This window comes from Chroicocephalus ridibundus, chromosome 1, assembly GCF_963924245.1.
Source record: "Chroicocephalus ridibundus chromosome 1, bChrRid1.1, whole genome shotgun sequence".
Lineage (NCBI taxonomy): Eukaryota > Metazoa > Chordata > Aves > Charadriiformes > Laridae > Chroicocephalus > Chroicocephalus ridibundus.
In genome coordinates, this window is record NC_086284.1 from 96,455,701 (window position 1) to 96,470,638 (window position 14,938).

Below are 14,938 nucleotides of genomic sequence, written 5' to 3' on the forward strand. Positions count from 1 at the left end.
GGTTCGGGGAGGGGCGGGGGGGGCAGGGACAAAACCACCCCACCACCATTATTCAGCTTTCATCACCTTGATGAAATTACAACTTCCAAGTACAACTCATTTGAACCTTCCTACATCAGAAGGTCAGTATATATGGATTGAGAGCAATTTCGTTGAACTTGCACTCATCATTTTGTGATACAGCTGCAAATCCATAGACTTAATTTCAAATTTGATGTTTTCTTTGTGCATAAAAGGGCATAAGAGTATTTCGGGGGGCCTTATAAATAGCAGCATATGTGTTTGTGATCTCTTCTCTGATAACTGATGTATAGGAGGGGAAAAATATTTTTATTTTTATTTTAAAGAATAGAGAAAATAATTCTGAGGTGTTAACTTTCCATCTGCAGAGCAATGGAGATTTGAAGAGAAAATGGACCTGGGCAGTAGAATGGCTTGGAGACGAGCTTGAGCGTAGACCATACACTGGCAATCCCCAATACACGTATAATAATTGGTCTCCACCAATACAAAGCAATGAAACATCAAATGGCTACTTCCTAGAGAGATCACACAGTGCTAGAATGACTCTTGCAAAAGCTTGTGAACTCTGCCCAGAGGAGGTAAAGAATAATTTGACTTGTGGTAAAAAATTTGAGTAAAGTGCGTCTATGATTCTATAAATAATTAACCTTAGCAACAGTCTCTGGTCATTATAGAGGTAACACGTTTTATAAATACGGATTTCTATTTTTGTTGGCTTCAGTTATGTGCTCTTGTGCATTTTTCCACTTTATTACTGTTTCTACAGGTGTCTGTTACTTAAAGAATTGGCAGTATAGAATTGAAATTGGCCATTTAAAAGTAGATTATGAATAGGTCTGTTTTTCCAATAATATGTTGATAGCGGGAATTTTTCTGTAGTACAGTACGAGCTGTGGATGACACACAGCTTGTGTGTCGATTTTTTTTTTTTTTTTTTTTTGGGTGGAATTTTTTTCCAAGCATGTCTGAAACAATCACTTGCATGTAGGATTTGTTCTGGATAGAATAATCGTAATGTGTTTTACCTAAGTAAATGAAATGTTTTTTCAAACTTCAGGAACCAGATGATCCTGATGCCCCAGATGAACATGAGTCTTCTCCACCTGAAGATGCCCCCCTGTATCCCCATTCACCTGGTTCCCAGTATCAACAGGTAAAAGCTCAGAGTTGAACCATTTATTCGAAGCTCCAGGTTAGCTTTTTTTAGCATTCATGGTAACTTAAATTATAGGCATTTAGCCAGAAGCATGTTATAGTCAAATTTCAGACTTGGGGGAATAAAGGTAAAGGTACACCCCTACTGTGCCAGGAACGGTTTCAGATAGCACTGAAGACTTTCAGGTGAGAATTTTAATGTTGGCAGATCAGGGATTAATCATCCGTAGAAAGAACAGGGGGGACAGATGTGCATACTGAAATTGATTCTGTTGTATTTGTTGACATTGATAATATTTTGTGAGTTGCTTTCTTGTTTTTAAATGCAAAATCAAGCCTCGCATCGTGAATTTCAGTTTCAGTAACTGGAAGGCTTTCAGAAAAATGCAGATGGCTTTGTTATGTATAATTTGTGCTATGAACACTGATCTCTAAATCTTAAGTACATATGAAATCTAAACCTGTTTTCATGTTAAATGGCTGCTTTGTTAGTATCTTTCAGTGGAAAGCCAGATCTGAAAGAAATCATAACCAGGTTTTTAATTGAATTGACTAAATTAGTAGGTCGCCCACTTATTTGCCGTTTTTTGTTCCAGTTTATTTTTTTTTATATTCCAAATCTGCTAATTTAATTTCCTCTCCTGCCCAAACCCATTTTCCCTCCATCTTGCTTTCCTTACTTGATGTTCTCAGCAGAGCAGTTGGTAAGTCATGCAGATTTTCCCACTCCTTTCTGAGCTCCCAAGTTCAGACACACACTGTAACCTCACCGTTACCCGTGTGATGTGTTCACTTTCATGCAAGAGATGGCGTTTCTCACTAACACACACAATCCTCATATTCCCGGTTTCTCCACAGTTGGTTAAACTCTGCAAAACAGTAGATAGGTGAGATGTTTTCATTTGCTAGATATGCGTATGAGTTTTTAGATTGGGACAGAGCATCTGGAGAAAACTACTGGTCTAGATTTCATTCAGTTCTGTAACATTAAATGTTTCCCTCTTAAAAATTAAAGTGTGCTGCATAAATACAGGTGTGCTTTTTTCCAGTTTCTTCAGAAAAAAATTCAAGGTGGTTGAATCCGTTGATAAAATATGTGCACAGTTTAATGTCCGCAGCACATAGGCAGCCTCTTTTTGTCTCCCTTTTTTTCTTTCTTGCTGCTTTTGCTTTGCATGTAAATGTTTGTTATTCAAAAGCTGAGATGACTATTTTAACTAATCCTTTTATCTTTACAAGTTGAAAGTTTGTTTACCTTCTGTGTAGATTAAAAAGGTAAGTGAAAGATGTGATTCAGGGGAATAAAGAAACTGTGATGTGTGTTCCTATAGGTATTACTACGCAAGAAGTTCAGTGTACTTGACAATGCTTCTGAATGGTCTGAATGTACAGGGGGAAAGCAAGTAAGGGGTTAGGAGACAGTCCACAAGTTTAATGTCCCTTTAAAATGTTTATGCTTTATTACAGAATAACCATGTGCATGGACAGCCATATACAGGCCCGGCAGCGCATCATATGAACAACCCTCAGAGAACTGGCCAACGAGCACAAGAAAATTATGAAGGCAGTGAAGAAGTTTCCCCGCCTCAGACAAAAGATTAGTGAAATGCACATAATCAATTAACTTGCTCCATCAAGACTGTGCACCCAGGCCTTACAGTCCAACCTTTCTCTGTGTCTGGCTAATATTTAAAACTAGAAAAACTATTCCTAATCAACATGGAGTGGAGAGTCTATTCACTGTCTTATCTGCAGAAAATTGCTGTCAATATATAACCCGCCTGCAGTGGAAAGTGTATAGTGTTTTGTAATAAATGGCCTGATGCTAATGTGTAAATGGCAAAGGTGTATATAGTATATTAATGTTTGACTGTTAATTCTTGAGCAAGAAACATTTTTTTTGTCTTGATGAGACTCACAGATCTACAAAAACAAAAAAATAATTTCTTGATATATCTGCTGCGCTCTGCAACCAGTGTTGCCTGCCTCCTGGCAGTCGGATCAACTCCTTTACGAAAAAGCCTATCCATGTCAACCACAAAAATAGTTTCATGTTAATTCTTTGCCACTGGAGTCGATTTTACTATGAGCAACGTAATGGCTGGTAACCTTTTAATTATTTGGTTGATGTGGAAAATTGGTGATGTAACATTGTTTCTAGATCTTTTTTCATTGCCTTTTTCATTCTGGTATTAGGTTAATCACTTTGAAGCTATAGTTATGCTGTAACATTTAGCATGGCTTCACACCAAGTTAGTGTAGCCAATGAGGGGGGAAAAAAACCGTGACTGCAGTTGTCCCAATGTGACAACTGTATTGCTCAGAACTTTTTCTTCTTACACCTAGACTATAAAATGGGGAGGGGAAAATGTGACAAACAAGTGGTTTTCAGTTTCACATATGTTCCTCACATCTGATGTTTGACAGTTCTGTCTCTGGGTGGGATAAAGAACACTTAGTTTTCAGTAATAGGAATTTAAAAGATTTAAAACAAATATGCAAAAATTTGCTATGCCAGGATGCCTGGAGCATAATAGACTGTATTTGGTGTGCTTGTTTTGTTTCTTTGGTAGAGCTTATTAGATAAACTTCTAACACTTTCCTTCTACTGCATCCCAGAGAAGTGGAAGTCAACGAGATCACACAGTACTTGTGAGTGCCACTGCACCAAGTTAACTTGCTGGTTTTCTGCTCGTTCACAGTTCTACTTGAAAGCGAGAATTGTCTTAGCTCTTTATCCATTATACAGGAAATCTTAACATTAGAAGCAGGGTTTAATGATAAAAGAAACTACTGGTTAGTCAAATACAATTCTGAGGTATCTCTATTCCAGAATAAACATTTGTTTAAAGACTTCAAGAAACGCATCAGTAAATACTGTATTTAAATGAAAATTGGTAACTTGAATGTGTGTAATTTTTTTGGAACCTGTCTAAAAACCAAATACCCCTGCAAAACAGATACAGCCCACCCTATACTATTTAAATATTTTGCTGTTTTATTTTATAGAAATTATTTTGCTGAATTCACAAATAGAATTTGATTTAAGAAGAATGTTTTGTCCTGTGGTGTGTGTTGTTTTGGGGTGGTTTTTTTTTATTGGACTGCACAGAAAGGTGAATTCTGTGCAGTGGCACTATGCTGAATTCTGGAACAACAGTCACATTGAGATTCTGTGCACAAAAAAAATTGGCCCTTAAGAATAAAATAATCAGGACAATTACACTGTAAAAGTTTCTTAATGTGATTTATCTTGTACTTTTTGTATGTTTTTATATATACATATATATATTTAATGAGCACAAGCTTGATGGTGTTTTTTACAAATGAGTTGATAGAAACAAAGCTGCTTGTCAAATTAAAGGTCTTGTAGTTTTGAAACAAACAAAGGAAAATTCGATCGCAAGTGCATGCTTATGCATTTAGTGTAACAAGGAAGGGACACAGAAGATTTTTGAATATGCTGTGTAGCGACGATCACTTCTATGCTTCCACGTTTTCCCTAGAGCTCAAGTTAATTCAGATTTTTTCATAGTTTTTTAGTTATACCATTTTACCTGGACTTAGTAAATTTGGATATAGTGTTCCCATTTATGTTTGGGAGTGCTTGTTGGAGGTTTTAACTCAAAAATTCTACCGAGTACTCAAGTTGAACCAGTTCATATTTATTCGGACCAGGAATTGTTAAACAAGCTATCTCAGAGGTGATTATTATGTATTTTTTACTACGTAGGTAAAATATAGTTCATCCTTGCCAAATGTGTTTGCTTTTAGTAGTGCAATGATTGTAGAGACGTGTCAGACCTGTGACAATTTAAGCCTGTGCCTCTCTTCAGTCATACACCCCTCTGTCCTGAATTGAGGGTGACTGCAGGGGCACTTGTTTTTCAGCGGCAAATTGAGAATCTTGTGCATCTTTGTGACTTTGAAGAAGGATAGCCTGGATTGTTTGTTGCAGCTGCTGCTTTTAAACGGACAGCTACAGTAAAAGCTGCGATGTTTGCTTCGCTCTGGGCAAAACGATTTTGAATTGTACTTAACAAATATTGTACAAGCAAAAAGTTCCATATGCGTGTTACAGTCACGGCATTTTGGCAGTGGCCATTTTTAGGCGATACACAGTACCTCATTGTTGATGGCACACTTTACAGTAGTACTCCTCAAAGTGCCTAAAGATTTAATTCCCCCATCGCTAATTTCAGTCCTGTTTTCTGTTGAGAACAGTTACTAGGGAATCTCTGGTCTTCCATAAAACGAGCCAATAAATAGTAAAGCAATTACTCGTGCTCCTGACAATGTAACATCAGATACATAAAAAATGAACATTCATAGGTTCATGTTATATGGTGATTAATGTATAGTTTGACCTAGGGGGAAATCCATAACCTGACTAAGCAGAATTTCTCCCTCTTGTACATTTGGATTGTGCTTGTTCAGTGACTAAAGTAACCTTTTAACACTTGGTACTGTTAGTGTTAAAAGATCAGGACAGCCATATATTAAAGGAATTTGGTTACTGTTTGTGTATCAGTAAATGTAGTGTTTTGGTCACAAAGTTGGTCACCTACACCTGTGTTATCCCATTGACAGCAATGAGGTTGCACAGGGTTCAGTCAAAGCTGAATTTGCCGTGCAGAACCTGATTTAGTGGTGATGCACAAGCAGAAAAGGCCTCGGCTTGGCTTGGAATTTTTCAGATTATTTCCCTGCCGACTACCAGCTCTGAAAATTTAAGTTCTCTGTTTTTAAAGCTAGTGTATCTTGCTGAAATTGAGCCAGAAAAAAAATGAAATTCCACAATGACATTTAATTTTATATTTATTTTTTTTTCAAAGTGAAACTTTTACTTTAGACGATGTGGGAAAATTGTGTTATGGTAATTGCTATTATGCCTTCTCAGCCACTGTGTTGTGCCTAGCTTGTGTGTTTTAGCATATGTATCATGAAAAACCACTTACGGTTCCAAAATTTCTATATATTTCTTAAGTTCCAGGAGAGAATGAGATTAGCCATTCTGCCAAAGTTAAATGGGCAAAAATTGGCTGCTGTAGCAATTTACTTCATTTTTGGTTTCAATAAATTTTGTCTACCTCCGAATCTTTTGCCAGAAATGAATAGGCTGATCAATTATGTCAAGGCAAAATGGCTCAATGTTTTTGTTGCCGTGTGTTTAGTCACTAGGCATTGCAGTGAGGCTTTCAATGCAATGAATTTAACTGCACATGTAAGTTAAAGGCTAGCTATATAAATCAGAGGAAGAAGTGGCATGTTAGGAAATTTGCAGAGTAACCTATTAAGTGTTTAAATAGCCTAGTTAAACCTTGTGAGTCCACACTCGCAAATTCACCCCTGTGGTGAAAGACACACACCTTAATTTTTGGGAGGGTGAGGCGCTGATGCTGACCTTGCATCCCTTAAGGCAGGTGTGGGAGTTTCCTGTTTGTGGCCCTGCTCCAGCACAGTGTAATCAGGGCAACAGTCATTTTGGCTCCCCGTCTTCTTACCTCCTGTGCTCTCCGTCATGTTCACGATACCACTTTTCTCACAGTCTTGGGAATCAAGTCTACGCCTACCTTCTATCTAGAGCAAGACAAAAGAGGCTTTCTGGGGGATAAGTAGGAGCCGTCTTGTACGTACGGCATGCTGCACAGCGGTGCGACAATAAACGGAAAGCAAGGTGAAGGAAACCCAGCTACATCCTTCTGCGTGATTTCTGTCCCTCTTGCAAGTGGTCTCGTGAGGAAGACGACAGCAAACAAACAGCTCTTGAAAGCTCAGTGCATTTTCTTTCTGGCTTGCAGCTACAGCGGGTCTTCACTAGTGCGGTAAAGATCCCTGTGCAGCCGCAGCACAAGCAACACGCCCTATATGTGCCCTCCATACTGTGCCAGCCTGTTCCTTATACCTTCCTTCTGTCGGTTTTTGGGGATTATCATGTTAATGCAGTCATTTATGCTGGGACTCGCCCTCCGTTACAGACTAGGCAGCTCTACTGCACTAGAAGGGCTTTCACCCAATCTGAGCACTGTCACTTTTTACACGACGTAACTTCTTAAGGTTCGTACTATAAATGTCCTTTGATTTCTAAGGTATAAAAATTTCTCCTGGACTGTGTTAAAATGTCAAATAGCCATTCTTCTGTCCTTTTGTACGAGAGCAAAGCGTTCAGTCCTGCCCCTGTAGTGTCTGTTCACAGGCAGGCTGTTCGCAGAAGTGTGTTGGCGTAGATTCCAGCACTTAAGTTCTGAGATCCTCATCCTGTAACCTGCTTTTCCAGTGCAAGCTGTGGGGGATCCATGGATTTCAACGGCACTTGTATGAGTCCTGTTGATTTCGGCGCCATAAGAGTTGAAGGTGTTGTGTTGCGGGGATCAACGCAGATAAGTCAGCAGGCGGCACGAGAGACAGCTATTTTACTTCATGTACACATATTTGCAGACAACTAAATCAAAACAAGCACAGGAGAACCAGTTTCTGAAGGAGAAAAACACTCCTGAGTAAGGGCTAACTTTTCATCAGATTTTGAATACCCAGCTCTATTTTTTAGCTTTAGAATTCGAATTCTTAAATCCACTTTTTGATAATAAAACTGACCTACAGGCTGTTTCTGTAGAAGAATTTGTTATATCCTTAATTACATCAGCACAACTCTGAAACGACAGCGTCGGTCTTCAGTGGTCAAAATAATTTGCAAATGTCTTCTAGTTTTTAACACTGAATAATGAAAATAGGAGAGGAAAAAAGGAAACAGGTTCTATGAATTCATCCAAAATCCAGCCATGGAAGAACATCCAGTGCAGGAACATAAGATCATTCCCTCCTCCTCTCTTCGTACGCTATTTAAAGTGTCTGAGGATGTTAATTTTTATTCTTAATTTACAACTGCTATTCCAGCAATTTGGTTTACGTTGCCCTGAGCATTGTCAGCTGCACGGTTTGCAGCTTCCTGATGCGTTTGCACTTGCGTCCCCTTTACTCCTTACCAGAGCAAAATCCTTCAATGTTTTTCCCCCCCCATATAAGCCAGTTCCCTGAGCCGCATTTCCTTTTTCCTTGATGCGCTGTTTCCATTTCCCTGCAGTGACCGGGACTGGATGAACGCTTTCCAAGTGTGGTTTCACCTGAGCCATTAAGCGAGCAGTTACTTTGCTTTCCTGTAAGGATACCTCTGTGGATGCAGCTTTTAAAGGTGTTGGCCTGTTTTGTGGCTTTATTTAGTGAAGCGCTGCTCAGTTCTTCTCCAGCACTTCTAAAATCCTGCTCCATCATTTCTTACCATTTTTTCTTGCCCAGTTTCTCACTCTGGATTGCCAGCATCATTCTCCATTTAATATTTTTGTATTTTCTTGGAAGCAAATCCCTTCACTTGCCGTGACTGGGGGGTTTTACCTCCTTTTCTGCCTGCACCTGCTGTGTTGCTGGTAGCTGCTACGAAAGAACCGTGTTAGCCAGGCTGCCCCCTGCTCCCAGCTGGAGCCTTTTAGTCCGCAGTAGCAGCAGCCACAGCTTTGACCAGGTGGGCTTTGGCACCTCTGAAAAATTTTCTCAGAATGTATGTGGGATGTGAGAGCTTCCGTGCTGCTGATGGCAGTCTTGAATTCTGTAGCTTAGTGTGTTGCGTTTTGCTTCATTTTCTATCTTGAGCAGTTCGTTTCTAAAAAAAAACGATAGGTTTCTACTTCGGAAAAAAAAAAAAAAAGGCTGATTGAAAGGACGCTTTTTAATATACTTGATTGTATTTAAATATCTGGTAGGTGCTTTAGAGTCCTTAGAAAGTCTTCTCGAAGCAAATCCAAAAGCTTAGAAACATGAAGACCAGGTCTTCAAAATTTAATGATACTCTCAAATTCTATCTTGCCTGTCCTGCTGCGTGAGTAAGAACAGGTGAAGTAGTGAAAATGGAAATTTCAGTGAAGGGAGAGAGGCCGTGCTGTGTGTATTCCCTCGGGAACTGGGAATGCCGAGCGTGCTTTGCCTGGGCTCACACGCGACGCTCCCACAGCAGAGTCTGAGCCCTCCCGGGGTGAACTCGCCTGAACCACGGGCTTCCCCAAGCGCCGAAGAAGCGATTTCTAGCGAGAAATCGATTAAGTAGCATATAAAGCATTTCCTACTGTTCTTTTTCTCCTCTACGATCTGTCCACCGAGTTGAATCCTCTCTGCAAGTCCGGGCAGGGAGGTGGGGCTGAGCAAGAGGCTTCGCGCGCTTAGTTCTGTCAATACTTTCTACCTCTTGGCGTTCGTTGCCGAGCCGCCCTGGGCGGACACGCCGGTGAGCGGCTTTAGCCACTTTCTTCTTTAGCCAGTTTCTCCTGGGTCGGGCCAATACGGGTGCGGAAATACCCGGTCAGGCTGAGTATTTCTGGGCGGCCCCTGCCTGCCCCTGGGTGTGCATGAAATCACTCGAGGCGCTGACTCCAAGAGTAGGTGCGTGTGTAGGTGCGTACGTACGTTCGCATCAGAACAAAGGAACTGGCATTTTTCGGGTGGCACCACGTGGACTCGCCAAACACTTGTGCTCAGCCTCTCGTGCTGCCGCCCTACCCCCGTGTGAAGTGGCGTAAAACCCTTTCGCAACTAACACTGTTCAAATAATGCACCCGCAGGGAGGTGTATCCTTTTCTAGCTACGTTTGATGACGGTGAGGAGTTAGGAAGGGAGAGATGGCAGAATGAGAAAAGCCGGTATCCTGCAGGTCAACCCGGGCGTTTTACCTAGAAAGAAATGTCACAGATGGCTACCGTGGATGTGTGTGAGACTGAAATGCTGACAAGAGAACTGTGTAACCCTGCCGCTCCGAGGCCGAGAGAGAGACCTGGCGTTGGCTTTCTCAACACTTCTGCAACCTGAACCAAAAAAAAACTGCTATGGGAATGTAGACTTACCATATAGCTGTGGAAGAAAACTTCAATCGTGTCACTTCTCTCGGTCTTCAGAGCAGTCAACATGATTTTGATGTAGGTTTTAGATTATGTGTATATAAATCTGATTGAAGTACCAACAGCAAACCATAAATAAAATGTGGACTTAACTGAAGAATGGGCTAGTGGAGGACTCTTGTGTTGAATTTGTTGACATAGAGCATAACAAAGTTGTGGATGGAGGAGACTGGCTGTGATGAAGACGGAAATAAAAGCTGGGGTGTCCTTACCTCGGGGAAAGTAGCCAGGTTCGCTGCTGCCTCTGAATCTATTATAAGCACCTAAGGACCGACTTGGCTGCACTGTGGTCGCTGGAGAAGAGTTGGCTGCACGGGGACGTTCCTGGGGGTCGCTCCACCTTCCTGCCCGCTGAGGGCCAAAGGCTTCTGTAAATGGCACTTGCCTCTCCTCCGAATTGGGTGGTTATTCCAGGGACAAGTGTCCTCTCACATTCCTGGTTGTTAAAAGCCGATGGAGGCTGCTGTATAGCTGCTGTCACCCCTGTGTTTCCCCAGCCGCTAATTACCCAGTGGCTTTGCTCTACCAGAGTGGGGGCCATCACCTAAAATGAAGTTGAAGTGAGTGTAACAGAGGGCTAATGGAAGCCTCTGGTTTGCTGTGTTTGCTCTTGGCACTGCCTTTGAAGACATGTAAATGAATATACAAAATAATGGCAAATTACTGGGAATTTGTAGTACTGACATTAAATTAAAAAAAAATAAAAAACAAACAAACAAACAAACAAACAAACCCCAATTTAACCCAGATGCCTGTGGAAGCAGCTAACACACGAGTTTATTGTAGCTCTGGTTGATGTAACCCGTCTGAGTGGGCGTGTGTGTAAATTCTCTGGACATCGACATATTAGCAAAAATAAGAACTCAAGGTAAATTTTGGATGTATCCTGGTAGTTGATAGTTGGGAGAAGAAAGTTTTTGATTAAGAGAGCAAAACTGTAAAGCGACTCCCAGGAATGTGTTCTGTTCTCACATTTCCCTCTGAGAATTCATTAATGCCACAGGACAAAACCAGCCAATTTTTAATTTAACTTCTGCGGAGACTGTGAAATACGTACTGATTTATTGATCGCCTGACTCCCTGAAACCTTTTACAATTTGGGCTCCTGTGGTTTTTACATTAGCTGAAAATACGGCCCAAAGCGTTTCTCCTGGTTTTGATACACACTTACCCGGTAACTTCAAGATAACAGAGTCAGCAGTACAATTTTGTTGCCGAAGCGTGTTTCCCTCTCTTCTTTTTGCAAAACCTTTCGGGATGGATTTGCCCCGACCTTCTTCTGCCTTACAGAGTTTCCTTGAATCTCCCTTTGTATTCCCTCCCTCCCTCCCTGCATTGGTGTGGAGCAGGTTGTGGCTCCTCCAGAAAGGGCACCCCCTCCCCGCTTTGATTTGTCAAGGGCGGGCAGCTGGTTTGCCGGCGTCCCAGTTAGGACTGGGAGATGGTGGTGTGGAAGGGACTGGAGGGAGGTGAGCCTTGCCCATCCCTGGGTGACGTCTCGCTTCTGCCGTGTGGGTCTCGGCCCAAGCGCGAGCTGTCTGTGCAACGGCCGTCGGCTGACGAGGTGTCGGCGGAGCAGTCGGATCGGAAAGGGATAACGATGTTAAATGAGGGTGTTCTATCACGACGAAAGGATTTGTGATACGTGTCGATGCTTAGGTAGGACTTGGTGTGTCACAACACACCCTTAAGAAAATATAAAGAAAAGGCTGTTTGGTCTTTCAGTTGGTGGAAATTGGAAGCCCTTCTAAAGGAAGACTTTTTAGTGCTTCACTGGTATGTATCGCTTTTTTTTTTTTCTTCTTTTTTTTTTTTTTTAGCAAAGAAAGCCTTATACTGGAAATAACCACTGAAATTCTCACGTGAACGTTTAACCTCTTTCTTTAAAACAGAGTTTGCTTCAAGATTTCTGATGTCCTTGTAGCCATTCCGATCTTTACAGGAGATTTTTTTAATTATTATTGTTTTGACAATAAGCAGGGCTGTAGTTTTGGAAGTTTGACTACACGTATAGTAGCTCAGGTCCTCTGTGCAGCACTAGGGCTGGGAATTGAGACACTCCTCCATGAAGTAAGTATCCTGGATATAAGCTGTATAAACAAATCAACCGTGTACTCTGTCATGCCGATACGAACAGCTGGTTTGAGCAAGAGGTTGCTGAATATGGTATACATTTAAAATACAATTACTAGGAGTGAATATAAAAGCGTACAATGATTTATGGGGGTAGGAGAAGCACAAGACTGTGCAAGGGTGCCATGCGTGTTCTATTGAACGTGGTTTGCGTTTAGTTTGCTAACTTACATTCATAGAATCACAGAATGTGTTGGGTTGGAAGGGACCTCTAAAGGTCATCTAGTCCAACCCCCCTGCAGTACGCAGGGACATCTTCAACCAGATCAGGCTGCTCAGAGCCTCATCAAGCCTGGCCTTGAATGTCTCCAGGGATGGGGCCTCCACCAGCTCTCTGGGCAACCTGTGCCAGTGTCTCACCACCCTCATTGTAACGGGCTTCTTCCTAATGTCTCATCTAAACCTGCCCTGCTCTAGTTTAACACCATTGCCCCTCGTCCTGTCGCTGCATGCCCTTGCAAACATTCAAAAGTGGCTTTGTATTAAAGCTTCTTCAGTGAAGCTAGGAGCTCAGAAGTGCACCCGCTTCCCCAGCAGGTTAGCGGTTCTCTTCCCTGCTGTCTGTGGTCCGCAGCTTCTCAACAGAAAGGAGGGTTTAGAGCCAGGGGTGGAGGGACCACCCTGCCGGCTGCTGGTGGGGAACCGGTGCCTCGTGGAGAGGCAGGGGAAGGCGGCAGAAGGGGGACGCTTGAGCTTTGATTTCTTCTGTTGGCATTTTATGGCTGTAGCGGTACCCGAGCTGCGTAGCAGTGGAGTGCAGCAGGCATCCATGTGCTGCGTGATGGAGGCGATACCGACCAAGGTGGGAAATGAGGGGGGCTATTTCCAATCAGTTTACTTCACGGTACAGTAAATCTCTCACCTGTGAATCCCCGGACCAGCCATTAGATCATGGTTAAACGTGTCAGATCCTTTGTGCCACCTTCAGCCTACTCGTGGTGTAGTTCCACCAGGGTGCGGGTTCAGCCTGATGCATGCAAACATAAATTCACATGTTAAAACACACACACACGGGCTCCCCACAATTTTTTTCAAGCACCATCTTGCCTAAGATTCCACCTCTGGTTTCGTCAGCTCCTCTGGTCCAGTTTGTCCGAGGGGTCCTGTCCTACTGCTCTGAAATGTGCCTTGCCCCAGGGACCACGTTGTTGCCTTTTCACGCATTTAAAGCCTTCCTGTGTGACCGAAGGGACATACCCAATTCTCCTCGGTCGAGTGGCGCTAACTCCCTGTTTAGCACAGTTACCGGGTAGGTAATATTTGGAACGTACTGCAGGATTTTTCACAACCCTGGCTTTCATTTCCAGGTGGTCTTTCCAAGGTAGACGTTGTGCACATTCAGGCCGTGGGCTGCAACCATGAAAGATAAGCCTCCGATTTGTTGCAAACTTTCTAACAAGGGACTGTGTTTTAATAATGGCTACTTGCAACGAGAGCAACTGTGCCTCAGTTTGGAGAATGGACTCAAATCTTCAAAATCCTCATACTACCCTGTGGATTTAAAGTGACATTTAGCATTGCATTCTGTATATTTACATTAAATGTGTTTGTAGCTACCTTCAGCAATACGGTACTTATTTATTTGTGCTCCATACCTATAGATTTCGCACACCCATATTCCAGCCGCTGGCTGTGGACACCTGGCAGTCTGTGGTCTACCTCTCAGAGCCTGGCATCAGCAACAAATCTGGCAAGGATTGTCAGTAAAAGTCTCCCCTTCCCTAGAAAATATATGGAGTCAACAAATCCAAGCGTGATTGGAAGCCATGGTTTCTGTGTATCATTTAGGTGCATTTAACAGAAGTTGTTCTGGAAGTTCTTTGTACCAACAGCCCGAGAGTACAGCTGTCGTGTGAGGAAACTTCTACTGTATTTGCCATATTGTGAAATCTTTCTTAACTTGGCGCTTGTCAAGGTAGTCATTTGAACATTAAATACTTTAACTGCTCTTCTTCCGATATTGTTTGGGAGAACGAGTGTTAAATTTAGATCCACGGCAGGAGAATATGGGCACATAAGCAAGAGCTTCTGAGGCATGAGGCATGAGGCATGAACTTTCGCAGATGTTGATGGTATTGGGGTAAATAAACAGAAACAAAACTTGACATTGCTTTTTAGGTTTTTCCTAAATGTGGTCTGGTGCCTTTCTCGTCATGTAGTCATACTCGTAGGTGAAGGTCTGACACAGGCACTTTGGGATCAGCAGCATTATTTTGATTGTGGCATGGAATACATGGAACTACCCTGAACCTTAAGGGAAAGAATTTTTTTTCTCTGAAGAGCAAATATGCTTTTGCATTCCATGTACCTTGTCATGTCTCCCAAAGGATCATCGCTTTACTATGTTTGGGAACATCGAGCCCACAGAGGAATCCACTGTCTCGTCTGGTAGCCACTTCCAGCTATGCAGGAGCTGACTGCAACAGACTGACTATGACTGAAGAACATCAAGTGGGTCAGCCATAAGAACCCGGACCTGACCACTTCCCTCTGCCCGAGCTTGCAGCAGTGACAACCCTGGCTGAAGACAAGACAGCAGAGTAGGACCAGGCGCTGTGCTGGCGGAGAGCATACTTGTCCCTGGATGTCATCCTCATGCCTGGAAGCATTCAAGGCCAGGCCAGATGGGCCTTTGAGCAACCTGGTCTAGTGGAAGGTGTCCCTACCCATGGCAGCAGGGGTTGGAC

The 14,938-nt window shown here is 42.5% G+C and overlaps 1 protein-coding gene across 3 annotated transcripts in view; it reads left to right on the plus strand.

Moving 5' to 3' along the window:
* Positions 1 to 4,479, plus strand: part of USP9X (ubiquitin specific peptidase 9 X-linked) — a 103,974-nt gene extending 99,495 nt beyond the window's left edge. For all 3 annotated transcript variants that reach the window (XM_063344002.1, XM_063343984.1, XM_063343993.1), the window contains exons 43-45: positions 390 to 602; positions 1,082 to 1,177; positions 2,647 to 4,479. In XM_063344002.1, coding sequence (XP_063200072.1) covers positions 390 to 602; positions 1,082 to 1,177; positions 2,647 to 2,781 — 444 coding nt within the window. In that variant the 3' untranslated portion in view covers positions 2,782 to 4,479. The remainder of the gene's footprint in view (positions 1 to 389; positions 603 to 1,081; positions 1,178 to 2,646) is intronic.
* Positions 4,480 to 14,938: the final 10,459 nt, after the last annotated feature.